Source organism: Notamacropus eugenii, chromosome 5 (assembly GCF_028372415.1).
Source record: "Notamacropus eugenii isolate mMacEug1 chromosome 5, mMacEug1.pri_v2, whole genome shotgun sequence".
NCBI lineage: Eukaryota > Metazoa > Chordata > Mammalia > Diprotodontia > Macropodidae > Notamacropus > Notamacropus eugenii.
Genome location: NC_092876.1, coordinates 59,741,046 through 59,767,359, shown reverse-complemented (window position 1 = coordinate 59,767,359; position 26,314 = coordinate 59,741,046). Strand labels below are relative to the sequence as shown.

Genomic DNA, 26,314 nt, shown 5'->3' with positions numbered 1-26,314 from the left:
CAAACTGTTTAGATATTACAACTTCATAGTATATTTTTAGATCTGCAACTGCTAGTTTCCCTTCCTTCCTATTTTTTTAAAAATTCCTTCCATATCCTTGATCTTTTATTCCATAAGATAAATTTTATTTTTTTTGCAACATCTATATACTAAATAATGTTGTGGTTTGGTAGTTTGGCTGGTTTGGCACTGAACAAGGAAATTAATTTAGGCAGCATTATCTTTTTTATTATGTTGGTTCAGCTTACCCATGAGTAATTAATATTCTAAGTATGTACATCTATATTTATTTGTGTGGTGTGCTTTGTAATTGTGTTATTATAGTTCTTCTCTATATCTATTCTGTCCATGGTTATTTTAAATAGAATTTATCTCTTCCTGTTGGGTTTTGTTGGTAACATATAGAGCTGCTGATAATTTGGATGGGTGATCTTCTATCCTGTAACTTTGCTGAAGTTATTCACTGTTCATTGTCTTCTGGCATATTATCTGCAAAAAGTGAGTTTTGTTTTCTCTTTGCCAGTACTTATTCCTTACATTCTTTTCTTAACTTAATGCTATTTCTAGTATAATATTGATTAATAATGGTAATAATGGACAGCTTTGCTTTATCTCTGATCTTACTTGCTCTTGATTTTAGAAACATATACTTTCATTTTAAGGAAAGCATCATTTATTCCTGTTTTTGAGTATTTTTTTTAATGGATGGGTTTTGTATTTTTCAGAAAGTTTTTCTCTATCTATTGAAATAATCATATGACTTTTGTTGAGTTTGTTATTGAAGTGGTCCATTATGCTTATGGTTTTTCAAAATATTTAAATAGCCCTTTATTCCTGGTATAAATCTAGCCTGGTCTTACTGCATGATCTTTGTGACATATTTTTGTCTCCTTGCTAATTTATTTCAAAAGTTTACATCACTATTCATTTTAGAAATTGATATGTTTTCCTTTTTAGGTTTTGACACCCCTTGTTTTAGGTATAAAGACCATATGTGTGTCATCAAAGGATTTTGGTAGGATATATTCTTTCTGGTAGGATCATTTTTTCAAACATGTTGTATAATATTGGAATTAGTTATTCTTTAAATGTTTGGTAGAATTCACTTGTGAATATATTTGGTCCTGGGTTTTTTCCTTCCTTTGCTAGTTATTTTATGGTTTGTTCAATTTAAAAGATGGGATTAAGTTAAGTATCCTATTTCTTGTTCTGTCAATCTGGCAATTTATATTTTTGTAAATATTTATCTGTTTCATTTAGATGATCACTTTTTTAGACTATAATTTGGTGAAATAGCTCCTAAGAATTGTTTTTACTTCTTCTTCATTGGTTGTGAATTCATCTTTTTATTGTTGATATTGGTAATCTAATTTTGCTCATTTTCTTAATTGAGTTAGCTAATTGCTCGTCTATTTTTAAGCATTTATTTGTTTTTAACATTCACTTTTATAAGATTTTAAGTTCCAAAATTTTTTCTCCCTTCCTCCCCACCCCCTCTGCAAGACAGCATGAAATCTGATATAGACCATACATGTACAATCATATTAAACATATTTCCACATTAGTCATGTTGTGAAAGAAGAATCAGAACAGAAGGGGGAAACCACAAGAAAGAAAAAAGAGCAAAGAGTCTACTTCAATCTGCATTCAGACTCTATAGTTCTTTCTCTGGAAGTGTATAGTATTTTCCATCATGAGTCTTCTGGAATTGTCTTAGATCATCACCTTACTCAGAAGAGCCAAGTCTGTCAAAGTTGGTCAGTGCATAATGCTGCAGTTGCTGTGTACAATGTTCTGTTTCTACTCACTTCAGTGCTCAGATCAGTGCATGTAAGTTATTCCAGGATTTTCTAAAATCCACCTGCTCATCATTTCTTATAGAACAATAGTATTACAATACATTAATAGAACACAATATGTACAATCATGTCCCACTTGTTGGGCATCACCTCAATTTCCATTATTTGCCACCACAAAAAGAACTGCTTTAAATATTTTTGTGCATGTGGTTCCTTTTTCTCTTTTTATGATCTTTTGGGGATACAGACCTAGTACAGGTATTACTGGATCAAGGGGTATGCACAGTTTTATAGTCATTTTGGCATAATTCCAAATTGTTCTCCAAAGTTGTTGGATTAGTTCACAACTTCTCCAACAATGCATTAGTGTTCCAATTTTTCCACATCCCTTCTTCAACATTTATCATTTTCCTTTGTACTGCTCAGAGTTGTTTTAATTTGCATTTATCTAATCAATAGTGACAGAGCATTTTTTCATATGACTATAGTTAGCTTTAATTTCTTCATCTGAAAACTCCCTGTTCATATCCTTTGATCATTTAGCAACTGGAGAATGACTTGTATTCTCTTTTTTTGACAGTTCGTTAAATTTTAGTTTTTATCCATTTCATTTTTGTAAATAATTTAATTTAAAATTTATTTAACCAGATATGTGAAGACAAATAGGACAGCTTTGAAAGTAACACATTAAATTTGTTATACTTTTTTTTAAAAAAGTAAACTATGCATCCTGGGGATTAATAGTTTCATGTGTAACCCTCTGTAGAACTTGTACATGGAAATGATCATTTTGCTGGTGTTCACTGAGTTCATAATTTTTTTTAAATAACATAACTCAGTTCCCTATATATTTTAGAACTGAAGTCTTTATCAGAGACACCAGTTGTGTCTCCTTTCTGCCCTCCCCCTATCTACCCCCCACTTTTCTTTCCCCTTTCTCCTCCTGCTTCCCTATAGAGAAAGATAGATTTCTATAGCCAACTGAATGTGTCTGTTATTCCCTCTTTGAGACAAGTCCAATGGGAGAAAGGTTCAAACAATGCTCACCCCCTCTCTTCCTTCTCTTTACTCTAATAGGTTTTTGTTTCCCAGCTTCCTATTTCTCTTCTAATCTTGGTTGCACTGGCTTTGTGCAAAAACTTTTTAATTTGATGGAATCAGAATTATCCATTTTGCATTTCATAATATTCTCTATTTCTTGTTTTGTCACAAATTCTTCCCTTCCCCATGGATCTGACAGGTAAATTATTCCTTGTTCTCTTTATTTCCCTATGGTATCATCCTTTATGTCTAAATTATGTACCATTTTGACCTTATCTTGGTATACAGTATAAGATGTTGGTCTAAGCCTAGTTTCTGCCATATTATTTTCCAGTCTTCCTAGCAGTTCTTGTCAAATAAATTCTTATCCCAGAAGTTGAAGTCCTTGGGGTTATTAAACAGTAGATTACTACAGTCATTGACTACTCTTGTGTACATAATCTATTCCATTAGTCTACCACTGTATTTCTTACCCAGTACCAAATAGTTTTGATGATTGCTGCTTTATAACTTAATGCTATTTAGATTTGGTATGGCTAGAGTACCTTCCCTTGCATTTCTTTTAATTAATTCCCTCTATATCCATGACCTTTTGTTCTTTCAGATGAATTGTCATTATTTTTCTAGCTCTATAAAATATTTTTTGGTATTTTGATTGGTATGGCATTGAATAAGTAAATTGATTTGGAAGGAACTATCATTTTTATTATATTAGTTCAGTCTACTCATAAGCCACCAATATTTTACCAATTATTTAGAATTGACTTAACTTGTGGAAAAGTGTTTTGTAATTGTGTTCACATAGTTTCTGGGTTTGTCTTGGCAGATAGACTGTTAAATAATTTATATTGCCTACAATTACTTTAAATGGAATTTCTCTATCTCTTGCTGTTGGGCTTTGTTAGTAATATATACAAATGCCAATGATTTATGTGGGTTTATTTTATATCATGCTATTTTGCTAAAGTTATTTATTTCAAATAGTTTTTTAGTTGGTTCTCTAGGATTCTCTAAGTATACCATAATATCATCTGCAAAGAGCGATAACTTTGTTTCTTCATTGCCTTCTCTAGTTCTTCAATTTCTTTTTCTTCTCTTATTACTAAAACCAACATTTCTGGTACAATACTGAATAACAGTGGTGATAATGGACATCCTTTGTTTCACCCCAATCTTATTGGGAACGCTTTTAGCTTATGCCCACTACATCTCCCTGCTTATACTTTTCTCTCTCCTTTCACCCTTTCCCACCTCGCCAGTGTTTTGCTTCTGACCACTGCTTCCCTCAATCTGTCCTGCCCTCTCTCAGCTGCCACTTTTCTTTCCCCTTTCCCCTACTACCTCTCACCTCCTTTCTGCCCTCCCTCCTATCTATCCCCATTTCTTTTCCCTTTCTCCTCCTACTTCCCTATAGAGAAAGATAGCTTTCTATAGTCAACTGAATGTGTATGTTGTTTCCTCTTTGAGACAAATCCAATGAGAGTAAGGTTCAAACAATGCTCAACCCCTCCCTTCTTTCCCTCTACTGTAATAGGTCTTTGTGCTTAAAGAGGAAAGAAAAAGGTTTCACAATGGAAGGGAAGAGGAAGGAGGTGAGAGGGAATGAGTGAACCTTATTCTCATTGAATTTGGCTTAAGAAGAGGATAACATACACACTCAATTGGGCATCTTACCCTACAGGAAAGTGAGGGGGAAGGGAATAAGGGGGGAGGATGATATAAAGGAAGGGAGATTGGGGGGAGGGGTCACCAGAAGCAAACACTCTGAAAAGGGCCAGGGTCAAAGGAGAAAATAGATTAAGTGGGATTGGAACTGTTGTGTGGTTGGTTGTGTTCATTAGTGAAGCAGACCATGCCATCAGAGAAATGATGACATGACCGGCACTTCAGGGAGGGCTGTGCAAGTCGCCAGCCTCACTTTTCCTCCTGAGCCATCTGAATCCAGTGACCAGATATTCACCCAGATAACTCAGGGGGGTGGGATAGTTAGTCTTTCCCAACATGACTGTTATGGAAGTGTTCTACATAACTACACATGTATAACCTATCTTGAATTGCTTGCTTTCTCATGAGGGTGGGTGGGGAGGGAATAAGGGAGAGAATTTGGAACTCAAAGTTTTAAAAACAAATGTTAAAAATCGTTTTTACATGCAACTGGGAAATAAGGTATACAAGCAATGAGATATAGAAATCTATCTTGGCCTACAAGAAAGGGGGAAAGGGAGTGGGGGGGGCAGTGATGGAAGGGAGGGCAGACTGGGGGAAGGGGTTATCAGAATGTATGTTATCTTGGGGTGGGGGAGGGGAAAGATGGGGAGAAATTTTGGAACTCAAAATCTTGTGGAAATGAAAGTTGGAAACTAAAAGTAAATAAAACTTTAAAAATAGGTCTTTGTGCTTCTTCATGTGATGTAATTTACCCTATTCTGCCCCTCCTTTCCTCTTCTCACAGTACAATCCTTTTTTTACCCCTTAATCATTTTTATTATCACATTAAAGTCAATTTGTACCCACACACTCTGTCTATGTATACACCCTTCAAATGCCATAATAAAAATATGGTCCTTAAGCATTATAAGTATCGACCCTCAGCTGCTCCAAACCATGGCTCCTGCATCTCTGAACGCTCCTCCCTGCAGCAGAGGCTGTTTCTCGGGCTGGCATCCCCAGACCAGCCCCTGCTCAGTGTCTCTGACTTGTTGTCCTTTCCCAAAGCCTAGTCATGTTTTCCCGCAGCTGAGTGGCTGTGGTGACCAGGAGTAACAAGGGGATTGCCTTCGTCATCATGAGAGATTTGTGCAAGAAATTCCCCAGGGATGTGATTCTCACCACCAGGAACCTGACCCTGGGCCAAGAAGCTGAAGGAGGAGGGACTGAGCCCCCTTTTCCACCAGCTGGACATCACTGACCTGCAGAGCATTCGAGCCCTGCGGGAATTTCTCAAGGAGCAGTAGGAGGGTGTGGATGTGCTGGTCAACAATGCTGGAATAACCTTCAAAGTTGCTGGTACCACACCTTTTCCTATTCAAGCTGAAGAGACACTGCAAACCAACATTTTTGGCACCAGAGCTGTATCTACTGAGTTACTGCCTCTGATAAAACCCCAAGGTACAGTGGTGAATGTGTCTAGCTTTGTGAGTGTATGTTCTCTTAAAAACTGTAGCCCAGTACTACAACAAAAATTTAGAAGTGACACAATCACAGAGGAAAAGGTGGGGCTCATGAACAAAGAAGGGACTGCATGAGAAGGAAGGTTGGCCTAACATTGCTTATGGAGTGTCCAAGATTGGAGTCACTGTCTTGGCAAGCATCCATGCCAGCTAACTGAATGAACAGAGGAAAGGTGATAATATTCTTCTGAATGCCTGCTGCCCAGGATGGATGAGAACTGACATGGCAGGACCCAAGGCCCCCAAAAGTGTAGAGGAAGGAGCTGAAATCCCAGTTTATTTGGCTCTTTTACCTCCAGATGTTACAGAATCTTATGGTCAGTTTGTATCAGAGAAAAAGGTTGAAAAATGGTAAACTTAATTTGTGAATCCATTCTAGTAATACTTGAGTGGTACACATCTGGGATTTGATTTACAAGTGCATTTAGAAAGAAATAAAAGTTAAAGCACATTGTGTGCCTTTTACTAATTGTCACAGCTAATTCTTACAATAATATAAGATGTTCTCTTTGAGTTGCCAACCAGTTATGGGAGAGATTTTGTAATGACTCAGTATTTATAGTGGAGGAAAAATATGCAAAATTCATATTCTCTAAATGTAATAAAAGAGAATTATACGTATTATCTTCCCATGTAGGGAAGTAAACAGTTTAACCTTATTGAGTAACATGGGTTTGTTTTTCTTTCCTGTTTATCTTTTTATGCTTCTCTTGAGTCTTGTATCTGAAGGTCAAATTTTCTGTTCAGCTATGGATTTTTTTATCAAGAATGATTGAAAGTCCCCTATTTAATTGAATATCCATTTTTTTCCCCTGAAAAATTATGCTCAATTTTTCTGGGTAGTTGATTCTTGGTTATAATCCAAGCTCCTTTGCCTTCCCAAAATATCATACTCAAAGTCATCCGATCCTTTGATGTATAAGCTGCTAAGTCCTTCATAATCCTGACTGTGGTTCCATGATATTTAAATAGTTTCTTTCTGGCTGCTTGCAGTATTTTCTCCTTGATCTGATAATTCTGAAATTTGGCTACAATATTCCTAGGAATTTTCACTTGGGGATCTCTTTCAGGAGGTGATTGGTGGATTCTTTCAACAACCTTTCAATGACTATCCTGGTTCAAGGATATCAGGGCAGTTTTCCTTGATAATCTTTTTTAGACTTAAATACTAAAATTTAAGTACATAAGAAAAAGAAACATATAAACTTAAATATAAAATAAGAAAAGAAAAACATGTCATGTGCACAGCAGAGTGTAAGAGAGGATTCAAAATATATAGCAATAAATTTCCATTTCAAGACAGCCTATATATTAAATATTATACATTGCATTGAAAGCTGTCCATCTTTTCTTTGCTTTCTTATAGTTTTTCTTTTGTTCTATATTGTACACTTTTTACTTTATTCAATTTCCCTCTTCTTCTCACTCCCAGGCTATAATTAACCATGAATATATTTATATATAAACATTGATATATACATACATGTATATATATACACATACATATGTAAACATAAACTTTTTCTAAGAAATTCTACTCCTGATCTTTGTTTTTATGTTTGTGCATATCTCCCATCCCTCTTATTACTTCTACTCACTACATTGCCCTCCTATTATTTAACCTACACCCCCCCCCCCAATGATCGCTTCCTTATTGTCCCATTCCCATTCATCTAAACACCTTTCTATATCCCCATTTAACCTATTCCTGTGGGTTTTTCTCATAAGATCTCTTTCAAGTAGTGATCAGTGGATTTTTCTATTTCTACTTCCCTTCTTGTTCTAATGCTTCAGGACAACTTTCTTTAATTATTTCTTGTATTATTGTATCAAGATTCTTTTTTTGATCATAGTTTTCAGGTAGTCTGATTATTCTTATGTTTTCTCTTCTTGATCTGTTCTTCAAATCAGTCGTTTGTCTTATGAGATGTTTCACATTCTCCTCCATTTTTTTCATTCTTTATATTTTGTTTTATTATTTCTTGATATCATAAGTTCACTGGCTTGATTTTCAAGAAGTCATTTTCTTCCTTAAGATTCTGGATCTCCTTTTCTAATTGGTTGATTTTATTTTCATTATCTTGTTTTTCTCGTATTGTTCTTATCTTTTCCTTGTAGTTTTTCTTCAATCTCTCTCATTTGATTTTTAAAGTCTTTTTTAAGTTCTCCTATGAATTCTTTTTGGACAGGTGACCATTTGACATTATTCTTTGGGGTAGAAGAGGGTTGATTTGCTTCACTCTCCTTCTCTGAAGACAAACCTCAGTCTTCTCTGTTCCCATAGTAACTCTCCATAGTTGGATTCCTTCTCCTTTGTCTGTGTAATTTTTTTGATAATAGCTTAATTTTTATAATAATTTTTAGTCTTGGGGCATGGGGAATGGTGCTTCCAGCCTCAGATCCTCCTTCAGTTCTCTTCTGTGACCTTGAACCTAAACCAAGACCTCCAGGCTCCTGTAAGTGCCCACAGTCAGTGGCATCCCACTCCACTGCTTCTGCCCTCTCCTGGTTCCTTCTTGCCCTGACAGAGTCTCTGCAGCACAACTGAGTCTGATGTTCCTTGTCAGCAGAAGTTCCCTCAATCTTCTCCAGCTCAAATGCCCAACTCCCCTCAGTGTCCCAGGAATAAAAGTTCCTATGGCTGGGGCCAAGGCAGCCTCCCAGCCCAGCTAATCCCAGGGCTTGCTGGTTTATTGTTTAATCAGTCCTTAGCTTGGAGGTGCTTATGCTTCACAGGGACCAAACCTTTCCCTGGGATTTTTCTTCAGATCTTCTCCAATTGTCCTAGGAAGATCCCTGTTCTGCTTCTTCTCTTATTTAATTTTACCACTCTGTGTTTGCCCTGAGGTGATGTTTTATTTCTTTTGTGCAGAAAAATCTTGAGAACTTGGTATTCTCTGACCCACTCCATCATCTTCCCAGAATCCTCTCCCAATAATTTCTTGAAAGATGCTGTCCAGGCTCCTTTTTTTTTTTTATCTTGAGGTAGTCCAATAGTTCTTAAATTATCTCTCCTGGATCTACTTTCCAGGTCAATTATTTTTCCAATAGGTTTTTTGATTTTTTTTTCATTCTTTTGATTTTGTTTGATTGATTCTTGATGTCTCAAAGAATCATTAGCTTCCACTTGCCCCCATTCTAATTTTTAAGGAATTATTTTCTTCAGTTAGCTTTTGTACTTCCTTTTCTATTTGACCAATTCTGCTTTTTAAGGAGTTGTTTTCTTCAGTAGATTTTTTTTTCATTTGGCCAATTGTATTTTTTAGGGAATTGTTTTCTTCAGTCAATTTTTATCCTTCCTTTTCCAAGGTGATGAATCTCTCTTGCATATCTCTCATTTTTTCCCCAATGTTTCTTTTACCTCTCTTATTTGACTTTTAAAATCCTTTTTGATTTTTTACTTGAAATCAAATCATATTCCCCTTTGAGATTTCAGAAGCATTGACATTGTTGTCCTCTTCTGAGTCTGTATTTTGATCTTCCTTGCCCGCATAGTAACTGTCAATGGTCAATGTTCATTTTTGCTTCTTGGTCATATTTTTTGCCCATTTCCTGGCTTTTAAAGTTAAGTTCTGGAGCACCTGCTGGGGCACAGGGCCCACTCTCCCAAGCTTCTCATATTGGGGGCCAGGGGCCTGGTCACTGGCCTTGTGTTCTGGGCTCAGATACTGGCTACTGGAAACTGTAGGCAGTTTTACTGGTGCTGAGCTGGCATCCTAGAAATGGTGTCTAGTGAGTGTTGAGGCAGGTGGGGTTTTTCTGCTTTTCTTCAGGGCTGCATTGAAACTCTAACATAGAGTCTGTCAGTTCCACTGGCTATGCTAAGGCATATGGGGGGTACTGTTGTACTGTTGGCATTTGCCTGCTCCAACACTTTGGGGCTCAGGATGTCCTCTGGTTTGCTAAAGTGGGACTTGCTACTGGCTTGCTGGGATGTTCCCTGTCTTGGAATATGCTCCCCTTTTACCAAAGTGAGATAGGCCTTTCTTACCAATCCTCCAGATTTCCTGGACTAAAAGACTTTTCCACCCAGTCTTTCCACTGGCTCTGCCATTCCGGAATTTGTTAAAGGCTGCTATTTTATGGTTTTTGAGTCATGAAAATGGGAGAGTAACAGTGATTTATTGCTTACTCTACCATCCTGGCTCCCAGAAATGATGATCTTATCTATTTTTTTAAAAAAGTTCCCATTCTAATTCAGTGGGGCTTTCTTTTTTTACTTTCAACTTTGTTAATCTTGCCTTTGATTTTCATGATTTCTCTTCTAATGTTAAGCTGGGGAGTAGGAGGTTTAAATCTATGATTTTCAAGGGTTTTTTAAAATTCTATACCCAACACTCTTTGCAGATGATATGATGATATACTAAGAGAATCCCAGAGATTCAAGTAAAAAACTACTTGAAACAATAAACAACTTTGGCAAAGTTGCAGGTTACAAAATAAACCCGTACAAATCTTCTGCATTCCTATATATTAGCAACAAAGTCCAACAGCAAGAGATAGAAAGAAAAATCCCATTTACAACTAGGGTAGACACTATAAAATACTTGGGAGTTTACTTGCCAAAACAAACCCAGGGACTATACGAACACAATTACAAGACAATTTTTGCACAAATAAAGTCAGATCTAAGTAAGTGGAAAAACATCAGTTGCTCATGGGTAGGCCGAGCTAACATAATAAAAATTACAATTCTACCTAAATTAATTTACTTATTTAGTGCCATACCAATTAAACTATCAGATAATTATTTTGTAGAGCTGGATAAAATAATATCAAAATTCATCTGGAAGAACAAAAGATCCAGAATATCAAAGGGACTAATGAAAAGAAAGGCTAGGGAAGGTGGCCTAACTCTACCAGATCTCAAATTGTATTATAAAGCAGCAATTATCAAAACTACTTGGTACGGCTAAGAAAAGGAAGAGTAGACAAGTGGAATAGACTGGGCACTCAAGATACAGTAGGCAAGGAATATAGCAACCTCCTGTTTGATAAACCCAAGGACCCCAGCTTCTGGGAAAAGAACTCAGTGCTCAACAAAAATTGCTGGGAAAATTGGATAACAGTGTGGTGGAAGCTAGGCATAGACCCATGCCTGACACTGTACACAAGAATAAAGTCCAAATGGGTACACGATCTAGGTATAAAGATTGATACCGTGGACAAACTGAAGGAGCAAGGAATAGTGTATTTATCAGATTTATGGAGAAGGGAAGAATTTTTGACTAAAGAAGAGATAGAAAGCATTATGAAATGCAAGGTAGATAATTTTGATTACATTAAACTGAGAAGTTTTTACACAACCCAGCCCAATGCAACCAAAATTTGGAGGGATGTAGTAAACTGAGAAAGAATTTTTACAGCTAATCTCGGGGATAAAGGCCTCATTTCTAGAATATATAGAGAACCGAGTCAAATGTACAACAATACAAGTCATTCTCCAATTGATAAATGGTCAAAGGATATGAACAGGCAATTTTCAGAGGAAGAAATTAAAGATACCTATGATCATATGAAAAAATGCTCTAAATCACTTTTGATTAGAGAGATACAAATCAAAGCAACTCTGAGCTACCACATCACACCTATTAGATTGGCAAACATGACAGAACAGGAAAATGATAAATGTTGGAGAGGATGTGAGAGAGTTGGAACACTAATTCTTTGTTGGTGGAGCTGTAAGCTCATCTAACCATTCTGGAGAGCTGTTTGGGATTATGCCCAAACAGCTACAAAAATGTGCATACCCTTTGACCCAGTAACATCGCTTCTAGGACTGTATCCCCAAGAGATCATAAAAATGGGAAAGGGTCCCACATGTACAAAAATATCTATAGCAGCACTCTTTGTAGTTGCCAAAAACTGGAAATCAAGGGGATGCCCATCAATTAGGGAATGGCTGAATAAATTATGGTATACGAATGTAATGGAGTAGTATTGCACCATAAGAAATGATGAACAAGAAGACTTCAGAGAGGACTGGAAGGACTTATATGATCTGATGCTGAGCAAAAGGAGCAGAAGCAGGAGAACTTTGTGCACAGCAATGATCACAGTGTGTGAGCTTTTTCTGGTAGACTTGGAACAACACAAGAACTTAAAAAAAAATTTCCCAATGGTCTTCTAAGGCAAAATGCTTTCCACACTCAGAGAAAGAACTATGGAATTCAGTTGCAGAATGTAGCAGATCATTTGTGTGTGTGTGTGTGTGTGTGTGTGTGTGTGTGTGTGTGTGTATGTGCATATTATGTTTTGATGAGTTATATAATGTCTTCCATTTATTTTAGTTTGACTACACAACATGACTATAGTGGAAACATATTCAATAGGAAAGTATGTGTAGATCCTATATAGAATTGTGTGCCGTCTTGTGGAGGGAGGGGGATGGAGGGGGATGGAGGGGGATAGGTAGGGGGAAAAAATCTAAGTTTTATGGTAGTGATTGTAGAACATTAAAAATTAAAAAAATAAAAGAAAAAAGAAAAAAAATCTATACCCAATTTATTGATCTGCTCTTTCTCTTTTTTATTGATGAAAGAGTTTAAAGACAAAAATGTTCCTCCAAGTACTGCTTTGGCTGCATTCCACACAATTTGGTCAATTGTCTTGTTGTCATTATCTTTAATGAAATCATCATTTCTATAATTTGTTCTTTGACTCTGTCATTACTCTAAGAATTTCCAGGCTATGCCTTTTGATATGTATATGTTCAGTATTGATATTGTCTATGTGCATTTTAGAAAAATGCAGTTCTACTCCCTCACTCAGCACCATACAATATACATGTGGAACCATCAGTTACAGCAAATGGAGAAGTTTTGAATACTGTGGATAAGTTCACTGACATTGGCGTGTACACATTAATAATGAGGTTGATGTACATGTTGCCAGAGCTAGTTCAATGTTTGGGAGGCTCCAAAGGAAAGTGTGGGAGAGAAGAGGTATTAGACTGACTATCACATTGAATGTCTACAGAGCTGTTTTGCTGAATTGTGCCAACTATGTTTTCCTTCCATACTATACTTTCTTATTTATCCTTTTTTGTAGTTGTATTCTGCCCCATCTTTAACAGTATGCTTTATTTCTGACTAAATGCTTCTACCCTCTCATTCCTGCTTTTTCCCTTAACCCAATTTATTCCTGTTTTCCTGTCAGGTACAATGTATTGTTGTGCCCGACTATATATATATTTATTCCTTCCTCCTTTAACCATCTCAGATGAGAGCAAAGTTCAAGTGTGTTCCCTCTACCACCCCACCACAGAAATCTCTTTGCTGTATAAACTTCTTTTTGCTTCCCCCATTCATATAATTTTCCCCATTTTTGTCTCTCTTTCCTTTTCTCCCAATCCATTCTTCTTCCCTAACCATTCTGTTCTTCTTTTAAGATCATCCAAACACAATAGAATCAAACCCAAGCCTTCTGTCTAATTAGACTCCATGATCCCTGGTGAAAATAAAGTTCTGAGAGATACATAGATCATTTCCTCACATAAGAATATGAAGAGTTTCACTGTATTTTAATCCCAAAATTACTCACTGTGACTTCTTCATGGCTTTCCTGATCAGAATTCAGTCTACTGTCTTCTCTACATCATAGTTGAGAAGGGGAAGGGGAGGGAGCTAGACTGTAATCCTACCTTTAACTCTACCATCTTGGAGTCACTTGAACCTATAACATTCTGTGACTTGAAGAAGTTGGCAAACTGCCAAGTCAGGGGACATGCTATGCTGCAGTCTGGTGCTGCTGGCTTCTTTGCTGGACATTGCTCAAGACATTGCATCTTTGAGTATTTTCTCTTGCTTTCTCCCATGGTTGGAATGCTCTGCTTCTTCCCCTCCACCTCCCGGCTTCTTTTGAGTCCCAGCTAAAATTCCACCTTCCCCAGGAAGTCTTTCTCTATCCTTCCTAATTCTCATGCCTTTCCCCTATTGATTATTTCCAATTTATCCCATATATGGCTCATTTATACATACTTGTTTGCATGTTGTCACCTCCATTATACTAAGGTCCTTGAGACTACAGATTGTTTGGGGTCTTTTTTTGCATCCCTAGCATTTAACACCACATAGTAAATGTGAAGTCACATATTTAAATACTATTCCCTTCTTCCTCCTCCTCCTTCTCCACTCCTCTATTACATGGGAAAAAAGTTGGGGAGGCAGGCACCTCTGATTCCTGGAAAAGATATAGCATCTTGTTACAATAGCAAAGACTTATGTCCTCACACATTTTTATTCCTAGGAGTTAGCAAAATAATGCCTTGCCACAGTGAGTGCCTAATAAATGTTAAATGGTTTATTCTTTGATATCATAAAATATTTTTGGTAGTAGAAAGGAGGTAATGATAAGTTTAAAAACATATTAAAAATAAAAATTCCATACAAGTGTAAGGAACTGTTCAATGTTTTACCAATAATGAGCCAAAAACACCAGGTTGGATTAAGAGGACCTACACCAACATCAGATGCATGGAACGACATAAACTGCTAGAATGTGCTAACTCTCTTCCCCTTGTTACAATCTCTGGTAACTCCTTGGAAAAAGAGAAATCCAAGACAGCAGCATCAGCAAGAATCTCTTGCAAACCTCTACCTTTGGATCTTACTAGCTTTGTGACCTGACTAGTATTGTGACTTCTCTAGGCTTCAATTTATTCATCCATAAAATGAGATGGAAAAATCTTGGTGCTGCCTATTTCACAAGGCTGTTGGCATCAAATGAGACAATGTATATAAAACATGTTCTGAATTAGAAAAGGCTACATAAAGATACCTTAAGGATGTTCTTAAGCCAAGAATGGACCCCCAAGGCTCTAGATAGGGTCTGAGTTGGCATGGATAAGATGAGAGGTCCCCTAGTACAGGAGCACCGTATATAAAGCAACATAACGAGTTAGGCAAAATATGGGCTCAAATCTAACCTCCAACATTTAGTCATTGTGTCACTATGAGCAAGCTACCTACCATCTTTGGTTTGCTCATCTATAAAATGAGGATAATAATACCTGTAATACTTAGGTTCCAGGGTTGTGGTGAGAATCCAGCGAGGTCATGTATGAAAAATACTTTTCAATGGTTCAAGTATTATACAAAAGTCATCAGCTATTACCGTGAGATGTGAGAGTAACCTTGTAATCCTTACACTTTCTTATCCTCAGAATCTCCCAGTTGCTGCACTCACCTGTGCAAAGGAATATGATCCCAATCTCCAATCCTGGATTCTAGCCATTTCCTGAATGAACTCTTCTACATCTTCCAACTGTAACTAATTATTAACCCTACCTATTTAGGGAGGTGATAGGAGGTGGAGAGTGGAGAATGGCACTGATATTTCCAGCTAATATGAGGAACATACCTGGCCAGAGACCAAACATCTAAAGCTGACCTCAGATTTCCTTTCATGATTGCTCAGAGAATAGTTTCCCAGACTTACCACAGCCTTACCTCCAGAAAAGGGGATAATATGGGGATTTTATTGAACCTAGTAAATTCTAAGTTAATGTTAGTGTTAAATGTTAATACCCTTACTCCCCTTGCTCCTGCCCATGGAAGAGTGAGCAGGAACTCTATATGAGAAATAGGAATAAGTTATGTAATCAGTTCCAAAGTGAAGGCATGGTGGCCCAGCTGATCAGCTGGAAATGACAACTTGAGATAAAATTAAAGTTAAAAGGTTAGAGATACTTCCTGAAAGACACTCAGGATCAGGAGAAATCAGCAGTCCCTGGTCTAGTTCTACTAGTCCTGAAGCACCATTCAACACAGTCCTCCACCAGGTCTCAATTTCTTGTACAATGAGGGAGTGAGGGGAACTCCACCAACATTAGATGCATGGAATGGCATGCGCTGCTAGAATGTGCTGACCTGGGAAAAAAGAAATCCAAGATAGCAGCATTAGCAAGAATCTTTGCAGGAATGGATGGTCAGTTTTCTGTGATAATGCCTTCCCCTTTACCCACACAAACACACAATGACTCTATTTTAAACCAACATCTGGCATGTGTGCCTATCGCCCAAAACAATGAGAAGTTGAGGGCTTTTACATCTTGGTTCTGGGTAAGCAGGTGGAAAATAAATCAACAAAATCTGCTATTTCTAATTAACAAGATATGAGCTTTTAACTCAGAAAGGAATCAATAGTGTCTATTACACATCCATCATCCAAAATAGAAACTCATTAACCATCTCACTACCAGCTAGGCAAGGTGCCAAGAGATCTCTCCCCAGCCTGACTACATGGTTTGCTATTCCTGAAAGGAACTTGTAACATCTCTAAAGAGAGTGATAAGACAGGAATTGGGGGATGTTAAATATCTCTAAGTTAACTCAGAAGGGGTTGGAGCAGGAGCCAAAGTAGATTGGCACCTAAAGAATAAAACCTTTTTAGAAAAGCAAAGCATAAGGCATGCATTGACATGTCCACTAAACAGAGGGTAAATAGAGTCATTACAAGATATGTGTTTTTCACAGGCTAATAATAAAACTAGCGCTCTTTATAAGGACAGCTTTAGAAGCTGAACTGATCAACTAAAATAAAGTAAAGTAAAAGTAAAATCTATGAAGAGAGGAAAATGTGGCCAGCATAACAATAATGGATTGGGAGAATGTTGAGTTCAAGAAGAAGACAAAGAAGACATTTAGGAGAAATGAAGTGAGAGAAAAGAGAAGGGAAGGCAGGAGATTATTAAGAAAGAGGAATTACAGAGTTTGACTTCGTTTTCCCTGCCTTGAGGCAGGGCATAAAGCTAAAGGGGAGAAAGAAATCACTCCATCTTCTGGTCCCTCCTTTGGAACGTGGGTATTTCCAGTAATATTCAGCCACACCTTTTCTTTTCCCACTGGAAATTTCCCGCTCCCAGTTTATGGTCTTACTAAATTTTTTCCAGTGTCTAGGTCACCACCCTAGATCTCCCTCCACAGAGAGATGACACTGGGTATACATGTGGATGAGGCAATGAATACCAATAACCCTGTCTCATCTAAGATGGTAAATTGTTTTTTTAGTCTGGACAAAGAAGGAAAACCCCAACTTAAATTGAGATCTGCCTTTCGGGAAGTTTATCAAAACATTACTAAGAAATCAAAACCAGCTCCCTGGCAGAAGAAAGCCTGGTACTGTGAGGGACTGGGGCTCCAACTCTGGTTCTTTCTATAGACCAGTTCCTGAACACTATTCCTAGGACAGCTCCCCTTCTTCACAAAGAAGTGAATATACAGATAAACAGAAATTAGAGCAATTTGTTTTATCTAGGCAGCAAAAAACTACTTTTAAAGAAATTAGAAAAGTAATTTTATAGGACAAAATAAACTTTGGAATTCGCTTCTAGCCCCACTCAGGGTTTTGGTTGGTTGTTGTCCTTTGTTCTCAAAGAGGACCAAAATGACCTACTCAGGTAGACTGGAGGGAGAAGGAAGGTGTGACCCTATTTCACAGTCTAGAACCTATACCCCCAAATGGAAAGTCATCCATTACCACCCCATTCTGGCCCTTACAAACAGAGGAAATTTCAATCTTGGGGCTTCCAATGGTGGTTCCATAGGCTACTATGACTCAATGCTTAGACCTCAACCCCACAAGCTCCAGTCTCCAGCTCCAGCTCCCATATTGGGTCCTTGCTCCCTTGAAACACAGTGACTCTGCCACCACCATCACTACCACAACTACAATGCTGAGGCCAAAACCTCCCAGCTTAGTGAAAGCCTTCCCAGCCCTAGGGCTCCTGCAACCATGCCCAGCTCAGAGCTCATGAGAGTGCTTGTCCTTCCCAGAGTACTATCATCAGGGGATGTGTATAGCCACTTCTTCTCTTTTCCCTGAGAAATTGTAAGTTGAACTGGGCACTGAGTAAACATACCTAGCTGTCCTGAAAGATGCTGGCCTGTCTGTCTCTATACATAAACTAGTTGATAGCAATTGTAATCTGCATCAAAATGACAGTTCTACCCACCTAAACTTGAGCTTGTAGAGGGCCCAGGCTAGCCCACAGTGTCATTTCAAGCTACAGCTTACAGCCTAAGTCCTCATAGCTAACACATATATAGAATATGTATAAAGTACATATATACTTTTTTATATAGTGCTAGTTTGCAAAGATATCTCACCTAATCCTTACAACAAGCCTAAGAGGTAGAAGCCTAAGGAAACGGAAACAGAAAAAGGGTCACTTGCCCAAAGTCACATAATTATTAATTGTCCTAGTCTTGTTAAACCAAAGTGACTCAATTTCCTAACTAGCCCTCCATTTTGTGACTATAGATTTCACTTCTAAACACTGTTGTCCTTCAAATGTTTTCTATGAAACACACACACACACACACACACACACACACACACACACACACACACTCAACGTATGCCCGAATCTAATCACAGCTTGGCTTATATGTTCCTGTTCCCCTGTTGTACTATGTAAAAATCATATAAAAGTCAAAGAACCATGAACCTCTGGATACTTCTGCTGACCAAAAGTCTTGGACTCAATTTGTTTGTCTGGATAGAATTCAGTGTCTTTATTTTCTACAACAGTTTGGATTTGAACTCAGATCTTCCTGACTCCAGGTTCAGTGATCTATCCACTGCATCACTTCCCTGTCTCTGGGTTTGATCCTCTTGCATTGTTTAAAATGATATTGGGGTGTAGTGCACAGCATCTTTGTCACTTGAAATGCCAGATATCTGAACCACTGTACGGTTTAGTCTTAGCTTGACTGGCATGGCACTTTGCTTGACAGCCTGTGCTGCTTAGCATCCACTGAGTTAAATCATCAGGGACTCTGACCAATGCACCTATAAGGAGATAAGTTGTTACAGTACATTGTCCCCCTCTAATATTTGGGGTACTCTTATCTGTAGGCTCTCTACAACGAAGCATCAAGTACGTTTTCATCAATGTGCAAACTTGAGTTTCCTATGAACACCAAGTGAACCCATCCTTTTGTTGAAGGTCTTCACAATGAATTCAGACATTATCCTAATAGTTTCTATCAGCATTCTAACTGGTATTCTAAGTCATAAGCTTCTTTTAGTTTTTATTTCATCAAAGAGTTATACTGATTGTACCTGCAGGCTCTCCTTTCTCAAGGACTCCAAAATACAAAATACTCCAATAGATGGGTGTGACTTAAGGCAGCTAGATGCAGTAGTAGATGAAACAATGGACATGGGAATAAGAGAGACCTGAGTTCAAATCCTATATCAGATACTAGCTATGTACAAGTCACTTAATCTCTCTGTGCCTCTGTTTTCTCTTCTATAAAACAGGAATGATAACAGCACCAAACTTCCAAAGTTGTGAGGATCAACTGAGCTAACATATGTAAATCACTTTACAAACCTTGAAGTGCTGTATGAGTCCTAGTTTAGACAACTCTAACAGAAAGTCTTTTTTAAGGGAAACTATAGAACCGAATTGAAATTTCTAGAGAAACCAGAGCTAAAAAGACTTATGGTATCTTCTAAATAGAACAGCAAAAAGAAATATTACTCTGTACTACATGAAACTTTTCCAAAAATTGACCATGTACTAGGGCACAGAAATATTGCAAGTATATGTAAAAAGTCAGAAATTGTCAATACATCCTTTAAACACTATAATACAATAAAAATAGAAATTGGTTCAGAGGCCATAAACAAAAGATGCAAACGTGAATGGAGACTTCACGATGAAATCTTAAATAATGAGTGGGTCAAAAACCAAATTGTTTTCATTCATTCATTTTTCAGCCATGTCCAACTCTCCATGGTCCCATTTGGATATTCTTGGTATAGATACTGGAGTTATTTGCCATTTGATATAGTCCTAAAAATTATTGTTGCTGTTGAGTTGTTTCAGGTGTGTCCAACTCTTCATGACCCCATGTGTAGTTTCCTTGGCAAAGACATGGAGTGGTTTGCTATTTTCTTCGCCAGGTCATTTTACAGATGAGGAAATTAAACCAAACAGGATTAAGTGACTTACCCAAGGTCACACAGTCAGTAAATATCTTTGGTCAGATTTAAACTCAGGAAGAGGATTCCTGACTCCAGGGCCAGCATTCTATCCAATGCACCACCTAGCTTCCCTGTCAATATAGTAAAAATGACAATACTACCAAAGTTAATTTATATTTTAATGAAATGCCAATCAAATTACTCAGGGAATATTTTATAAAACTTAGTGAAAATATAACAAAATTCATTTGGAAAAAAATCTTGACTATCAAGGAATATATTGAAAATACATAGGAAAGGTAAATAGCATTTCTGGAGCTCAAATTATGTTATAAAACCGCATTATTAAAAAACCATCTTGTATTGATTAAGAAATAAAAAGTGTGACAGTGTGACAGATTAGACAAAGGGAGAATCAGAAAAAAAAAAAAGATGAACTCCATAACCCAGGACTTGATAAAGTAAAAAACATAGATTGCCATATAGATTGCCAAACCTTATTTGCTAAAAACTGCTTGGAAAATTAGAAAGTGATATGACAGAAACTAGGCTTAGATCATCACTTTACACCATTTTCCACAACACATTCCAAATGGATAAATGACGTTAATGTTAAAGATAAGATTATTAAAAATTTAGAAGAGAAGCAGACCTCCCACAGATATGGGTAGATGTATCCTTTCTCTTTTTTTGCCTTCTGAAAGAGAATGCTTTATCGTGGAATACATTGAAGCACTGTGAAGAAAAGATTAGCACAGTTCAATAGATACTCCACAATCAAATCTGAGAAATACATATTTTAGAAACCATGCTCCTAAAGGCCTACTGGAGCATATTTGCCCCTTCAATCTTCCCAAGTTTCATTAGTTCAGGGGGTCAAGTCCCAACAACTCTCATGAAAGCAATACAATCCATTTAGAGACAGTCCTTCTAAGAAGGCACAAGAGTGCCTTCTTGTTTCTTATGAAGTAAATTTTTTTTCGATTTTGTGAAGTTTTCATTTGTTACTTTAATTCTACATTCTCAGGGCCAAGAAACCAGTTTCTGTGCAAATTGCCCTGATATATGGTCCAGACAAGTCATCGTTAGCCATGATCAGATCATCTAAAGTTACATCATCTGCCAAAGTCATTCTGCTTATAGGAATCTGAAAGAAGTGCTTTTCATCTGGCAGAAGGAACTCAGTCTTCCAGTTAATACATCGTAGTCTGATTAGTGCTTGATCCAAAATTTCTATTCAGTTTGCGTCCATAGTCACTTTCACATGTCTTCTAGAGTCAAATCCATCCAACTGATTCAACAGTCCCAACATTATTCACTGAATTTCTCTTTCTCTCCCTGAATTTGAATCATATCTTTTGTTCCCAATGATATCAATTTCACCAATAAAGACAATTGATGGAGCATATTCCCCAGCTACTCAGAATAATTTTTGAACAAGTTTGAGCCCATCTCTTAAATCCTTCTGTATAAGCTCAGAACCAACTCTGAGGAAAGTCCCTGAGGTCTATTTCGCCACAGCTTTGGCTAACAAGATAGATACATTTTTGACCAAACAAGAGATAGAGGCAATTACAAGAGATAAAATATATAACTTTGATTATATGAAAATGAAAAGCTTCTACACACGCAAAATCAAAACATCTAGGATAAGAAAGGAAATAGTAATTGTAATCTGCATCATAAATGGTGAAAAAAATTATCAAATAAGAGTTTGGTATCCAAGATATAATACATACATACAAGTATATAATAGTAATTCCCCAACAGGTAAGTTAGTCAATGAAATTTGAACAAATATTTCTCAAAGAAGAAAGACAGAGTGTTCACAACCACATTAAAGAATTCTCCAAATCATTAATAATAAGAAAAAACAAATCAGAACATCCCTGAGGTTTCACACTCTGGAAATTGGCAAAACTGACAAAAAAATGGTAATAGGCAGTGTCGGAGAGGCAGGAAAACTACAGCTAAACTAACACATTATTGGTGGAGCTGTGAAATGATATTAACATTTTGTAAACCAATCAAGAATAATGCAAACAAAGTGACTGCAATGTCCATACCCTTTGAACCCAAAACTCCACTACTGGGCTTATGCCCCAAGGAAACCATGAATAAGAAGAAAGTCCCCATTTACACCAAAATATTCACAGCAGCACTTTTTATGACAGCAAAGAAATGGAAATAGATAACCTTCAGTTGGGTGATGTCTTAACAAATTGTGGTACATGAATGTAAGGGAATATTGTTATGCTCTAAGAAATGGTACATATCCACCAGTTAGGGAATGGCTGAAGAAGTGGTATTTGATTGCAATGGAATTCTATTGTGCTATAAGAAATGATGAGCAAGATGCTCTCTGAAAAACCTGGATGCAGAGGGAAGTGAGGAGAACTAGGAGAACATACTACACAGTAACAGTAATATTGCACAATGATAAACTCTGAATGATTTAGTGATTCTCAGCAATACAATGTTCCAAGACATTTCCAAAGTATTCAAGATGAAAAAGCTATCCACACTGATGGAGTATGAACAAAGCATGGATCAAAGATGGATCCAAGCATATTACTGTTCACTTTATTTGTGTGTGTGTGCACATGGGCATGTATATTTTGATCTATGTCTTTTTCACAATATGACTAACATGGAGATGTTTTGCCTGATTGCACATGTATAACCAGAAGGCTGTTCTACATATACAGTTCTCACACATCTCTCCTCCCCTCCCCTCCCCTCCCTGGATGTTCCAAAACTATATCAACATGTTGAAAACAAAACTCATTACCTCTACCATCTGAACTTCCCAATTTCCCCTGAGCATGTGAATATCTCTCTAGCCCCCAGGCTCTCGGCCCTAGCATTATCTTGGGTTCCTCACTCTCCCTAATGCTACACATCCAAAGACACCAAATCATTCTATTTCTGCAACATTTTTTCCTGTATCCTCTCCATTCTCATAGCTACCACCCTAATGGAGACCTTCATCATCTCTCTCCTAGACAAATTACAGTAGCCTCTTAATTGGTCACCCTGTCTCTTCTCTCCCATCTAATCTGTCCTCCATGAATGACCAAAGTGATGTTCCTAAAGCACAAATCTAACCATTTTATTTCCCAACTCAATAAACTCTAGTGATTCCCAGTTAATTCAAATGTATAGGATCTTTATCTTATCCTTTTTCTAACCTCTCTTTTTTGTCTTATCCTTCTGCCTTTTTCTTTGTTACTCCCTCTGCCCCCACCAAACCGTAAACAGAACATCTCATAGAGAGCTCTGTACAGGGTGGACACTTGGCTGGGGTGCTGAATGAGTGATTGGGTCTTTGCTATGAGTAAGTAGTCTAGCAAATATTTACAAAGCTATCGATGGCCACAGTTCAAACTCTGAGGCAACATGAAGCATCCTGAATTGAAGGCGTGTCCCCCAATAATCCTCAGGACACAAAGTCCTTGGATCTAACTCAACTGAGTGCCAGCATTCAGCTTGTCATCTATAATGCCATCAAAAGAGGCTGCCTTCCCCCACTGGTGAAATGGCTCCTGGAAGACCTGAAGGAGTGCCTTGTGGACTCCCAGAGCAGATTCTGGCCCCACTCCTTTCTCCGGCAATGTGGACTCTTGGTGTCAGGCAGACTTCTGGGAATTTCTACCCCTGGGGGTGGGAACTCTCAGCCACTTCAGAATCTTCCTGGATCTATATATGGAAGTTTTCTGCCTTGAGGACCAATTAGGCTGAAGAGCCCTGCAGTGGACTGATTGAACCAAGAAACAGCTGAAGGCATTTGGAGCCCCAAAAACTAGAAGACATTTGTCAAAATCAGAGAGTATGTGTCTGTGTTTGTGTGATTCTATGTTATTAGGTATGTTTAGAGCATGGAGGGGTTCTTGACTTAGTGTCTGTGAACTTGTAGTTTTGGAATAGTTTGATAACTATCTTTCAATATGTTTCAATGGTTTCCTTTATAATACTATGTATTTTATTTTGTGTTTCCAAAAATATGATTCTGAAAGTGGGTCCAGACTACCAAAGGGGTCCAGAACATAAAAAGGTTAAGAATTGCTTGTTTAGAGGATCTCAGTACATTTCTCTGTACCAGTAATATTCTGTATGTATTGATTTGTCTCTGTATTTCTGTGGTCCTAAGTATTTTAATGAGTGTGTGAACTGAGGTGGTCTGAGTGTTTGTTTCTGTACCTGAATTACAATGAGTGTATATCTAGAGGATATGAGTTGTGCATTTGGGTAACCAATACAGTGCTGGGGCTGAGGGAGAGGTGAGGTGCCTGGGTAATGTGTTTCTGTGCCAATAGAAATTTCATACAGGGATTTCTTGATCAGGTAGAAGTTTCAGTAGATGGTTCTTGTTGTCCTTCTAATAAGAGTAAGAACCTATTCTCCTCCCACATGGCAGCTCAAGGGGTGAAGTAGGAATGTGGGGACCTCACCTGAGGAGATAAGCATCAGCTTCATACTTTTTCCAACAGAGACTTCAAAATGAAGACTGTCTTTCTGCTAGCTGCACTAATGGCCTATGGTAAGAAATGCCCCTATGACTTCCCTCTTCCCAGGAATCAACCCCAGGACAGACAACTCTCAGGTTGTACAAAAAGTGCATCCCCCAGCAAATCCCAATTAATTCTTCACCATCTCTTCTTAGAGACTGGGAGGAAAATAGAGAGGACAAGATTCTCTGCTCAGATGAAGAGTGGGGAAGTACAGATTGAAGGAGTAGTGGATAGAGAAGCCAGAAGGGTGACCACATCTAAATGAGAACCACTGGTATCTCTTGCAGGCTCATATGAGGTGCAAGGGAACTTGTTGCAATTCCAGAACATGATTGGGAAGCTCACAGGGAAAAATGCATTGGGAAGCTATGGTTTCTATGGTTGTTACTGTGGCTGGAAAGGTAAAGGAACCCCAAAGGATGCTACTGACAGGTAAGTTGCTGTTCCCCAGTCCTGCCAGGGTGGCTGCCTTAGCTTCCTTAGGAATCACTACAAGCAGCACTGACAGGAGGTGCAAATTAATGGGTAGGGTACAAGCCAGGGGGACCAAAGAAATGAATTCCTAGAGCAAAATTATAGAAGACTGTTCTTCTCAAGCCCTCCTTGGAGTTTCTTTTATAGATGTCCTTGAAATCCTCCAGAAGAGGAAATAGGGAAGACTAGAAACAGATAAGTTTTCAGAATCAGAGAGCCTCCATTAAATAGAACAAGATTGGAACTGAAAAGGACCTTAGAGACAGTGTAGTCCAATGCCTTCATTTACAGATGAGAAAACTATGATCCTAATAACCCAGGTGTCCTGACTACCAGACCAGGACTCATTCCACCACAACAGGCTGCCTCCTTAGGTGTCTCCGAATGTTCTGTTTGCTGACCTCCTGCTCCCCAACAGGAGAGGAGGACCACACTCAGTAGGGCTCCTTTCTTTAGGTGCTGTTCAGTCCATGACTGCTGCTACATAAAGCTGATGAAGAAAGGCTGCAAACCCAAATCACAGATCTACAATTACAAATACAGAGGTGGATCCATCACCTGCGGTGAGATAGCAAATTACAGTAAGGTGCCACTGAGAATTCCAGATGTGCAAAACCCTAAAATGGTATCTGGAAGGACATTGCTCCAAACTCCCTGAAAACAAAGGCTGCCCTCTCCCCTCAGATGAGAGGCTTTCCCTGGGGAAAGGACTATGTCTCCATCAAAGCAACCAATAAAGGAACACAGCTTGGTGGGGCAGGGTGAGGGGTGTCAATAGAAGGGAAAATTACTCACCCTTGAGGCTCATTCATTTCTCTGAACTCATAGGGTCTGGTAACTACTGTCAGAAGCAAATCTGTGCCTGTGATAGAACGGCTGCCTACTGTATGAAGAGAAATCTGAGAAGTTATAATGGGAAGTATCGCAACTACCCCAATTTCCTGTGTAAGGGACGTGAACCTAAATGCTGAGAGCATCTTTTCCTCTTCCTCAGAAAGACATGACAAGAAGGAGCCTCAAATCTCCCATTCCAAAGCCGTCACCCCCAACCACAGCTTTCCACATTTCCTTTTCTGAACTGTACTGCTTTGACATCAGAATTCAGATTAATTCATGCAATCTATCAATAAGTGTTTATTACCTGCTTACTCTGGGCCAGGCTTTCCAATGTAATTACCAACCTCAGTTCCAGAGGGTTGAGCATGAAACCAATCTCCCTTCTCTCTGGGGAGAGGTGGAAAAGGAGAACGTGGATGCCACACCTGCAGTCTGATGCTGTTGGGACCTTTGGTTTCCTTTACTGTTCCTCTTTGTTATGAGGAGGGCTTGGTTATTAGGAAGTTACAGTGATATGAAAAAAAGTATAATAAAATGCTGGATTTGG

At 38.1% G+C, this 26,314-nt stretch overlaps 1 protein-coding gene and 2 pseudogenes across 3 annotated transcripts; 2 read left to right on the top strand and 1 right to left on the bottom strand.

Moving 5' to 3' along the window:
- Positions 1–411: 411 nt before the first annotated feature.
- On the top strand, positions 412–26,314 carry LOC140504322 (basic phospholipase A2 Sms-N6-like). 3 transcript variants are annotated; one of them, XM_072609131.1, is made up of 5 exons: positions 412–498; positions 24,436–24,485; positions 24,744–24,888; positions 25,387–25,493; positions 25,759–26,314. In XM_072609131.1, the coding sequence occupies exons 2-5, from the start codon at positions 24,446–24,448 to the stop codon at positions 25,899–25,901; spliced, it is 435 nt and encodes a 144-aa protein (XP_072465232.1). In that variant the 5' UTR covers positions 412–498; positions 24,436–24,445; the 3' UTR covers positions 25,902–26,314. The 3 variants fall into 3 exon arrangements, with proteins under 3 accessions (XP_072465232.1, XP_072465231.1, XP_072465230.1); XM_072609130.1 differs by lacking the exon at positions 412–498 and adding an exon at positions 23,437–23,774; XM_072609129.1 differs by lacking the exon at positions 412–498 and adding an exon at positions 23,792–23,810.
- On the top strand, positions 5,170–6,571 carry LOC140508583 (carbonyl reductase [NADPH] 1 pseudogene; annotated as a pseudogene).
- Positions 20,735–22,745, bottom strand: LOC140507479 (26S proteasome regulatory subunit 4 pseudogene; annotated as a pseudogene).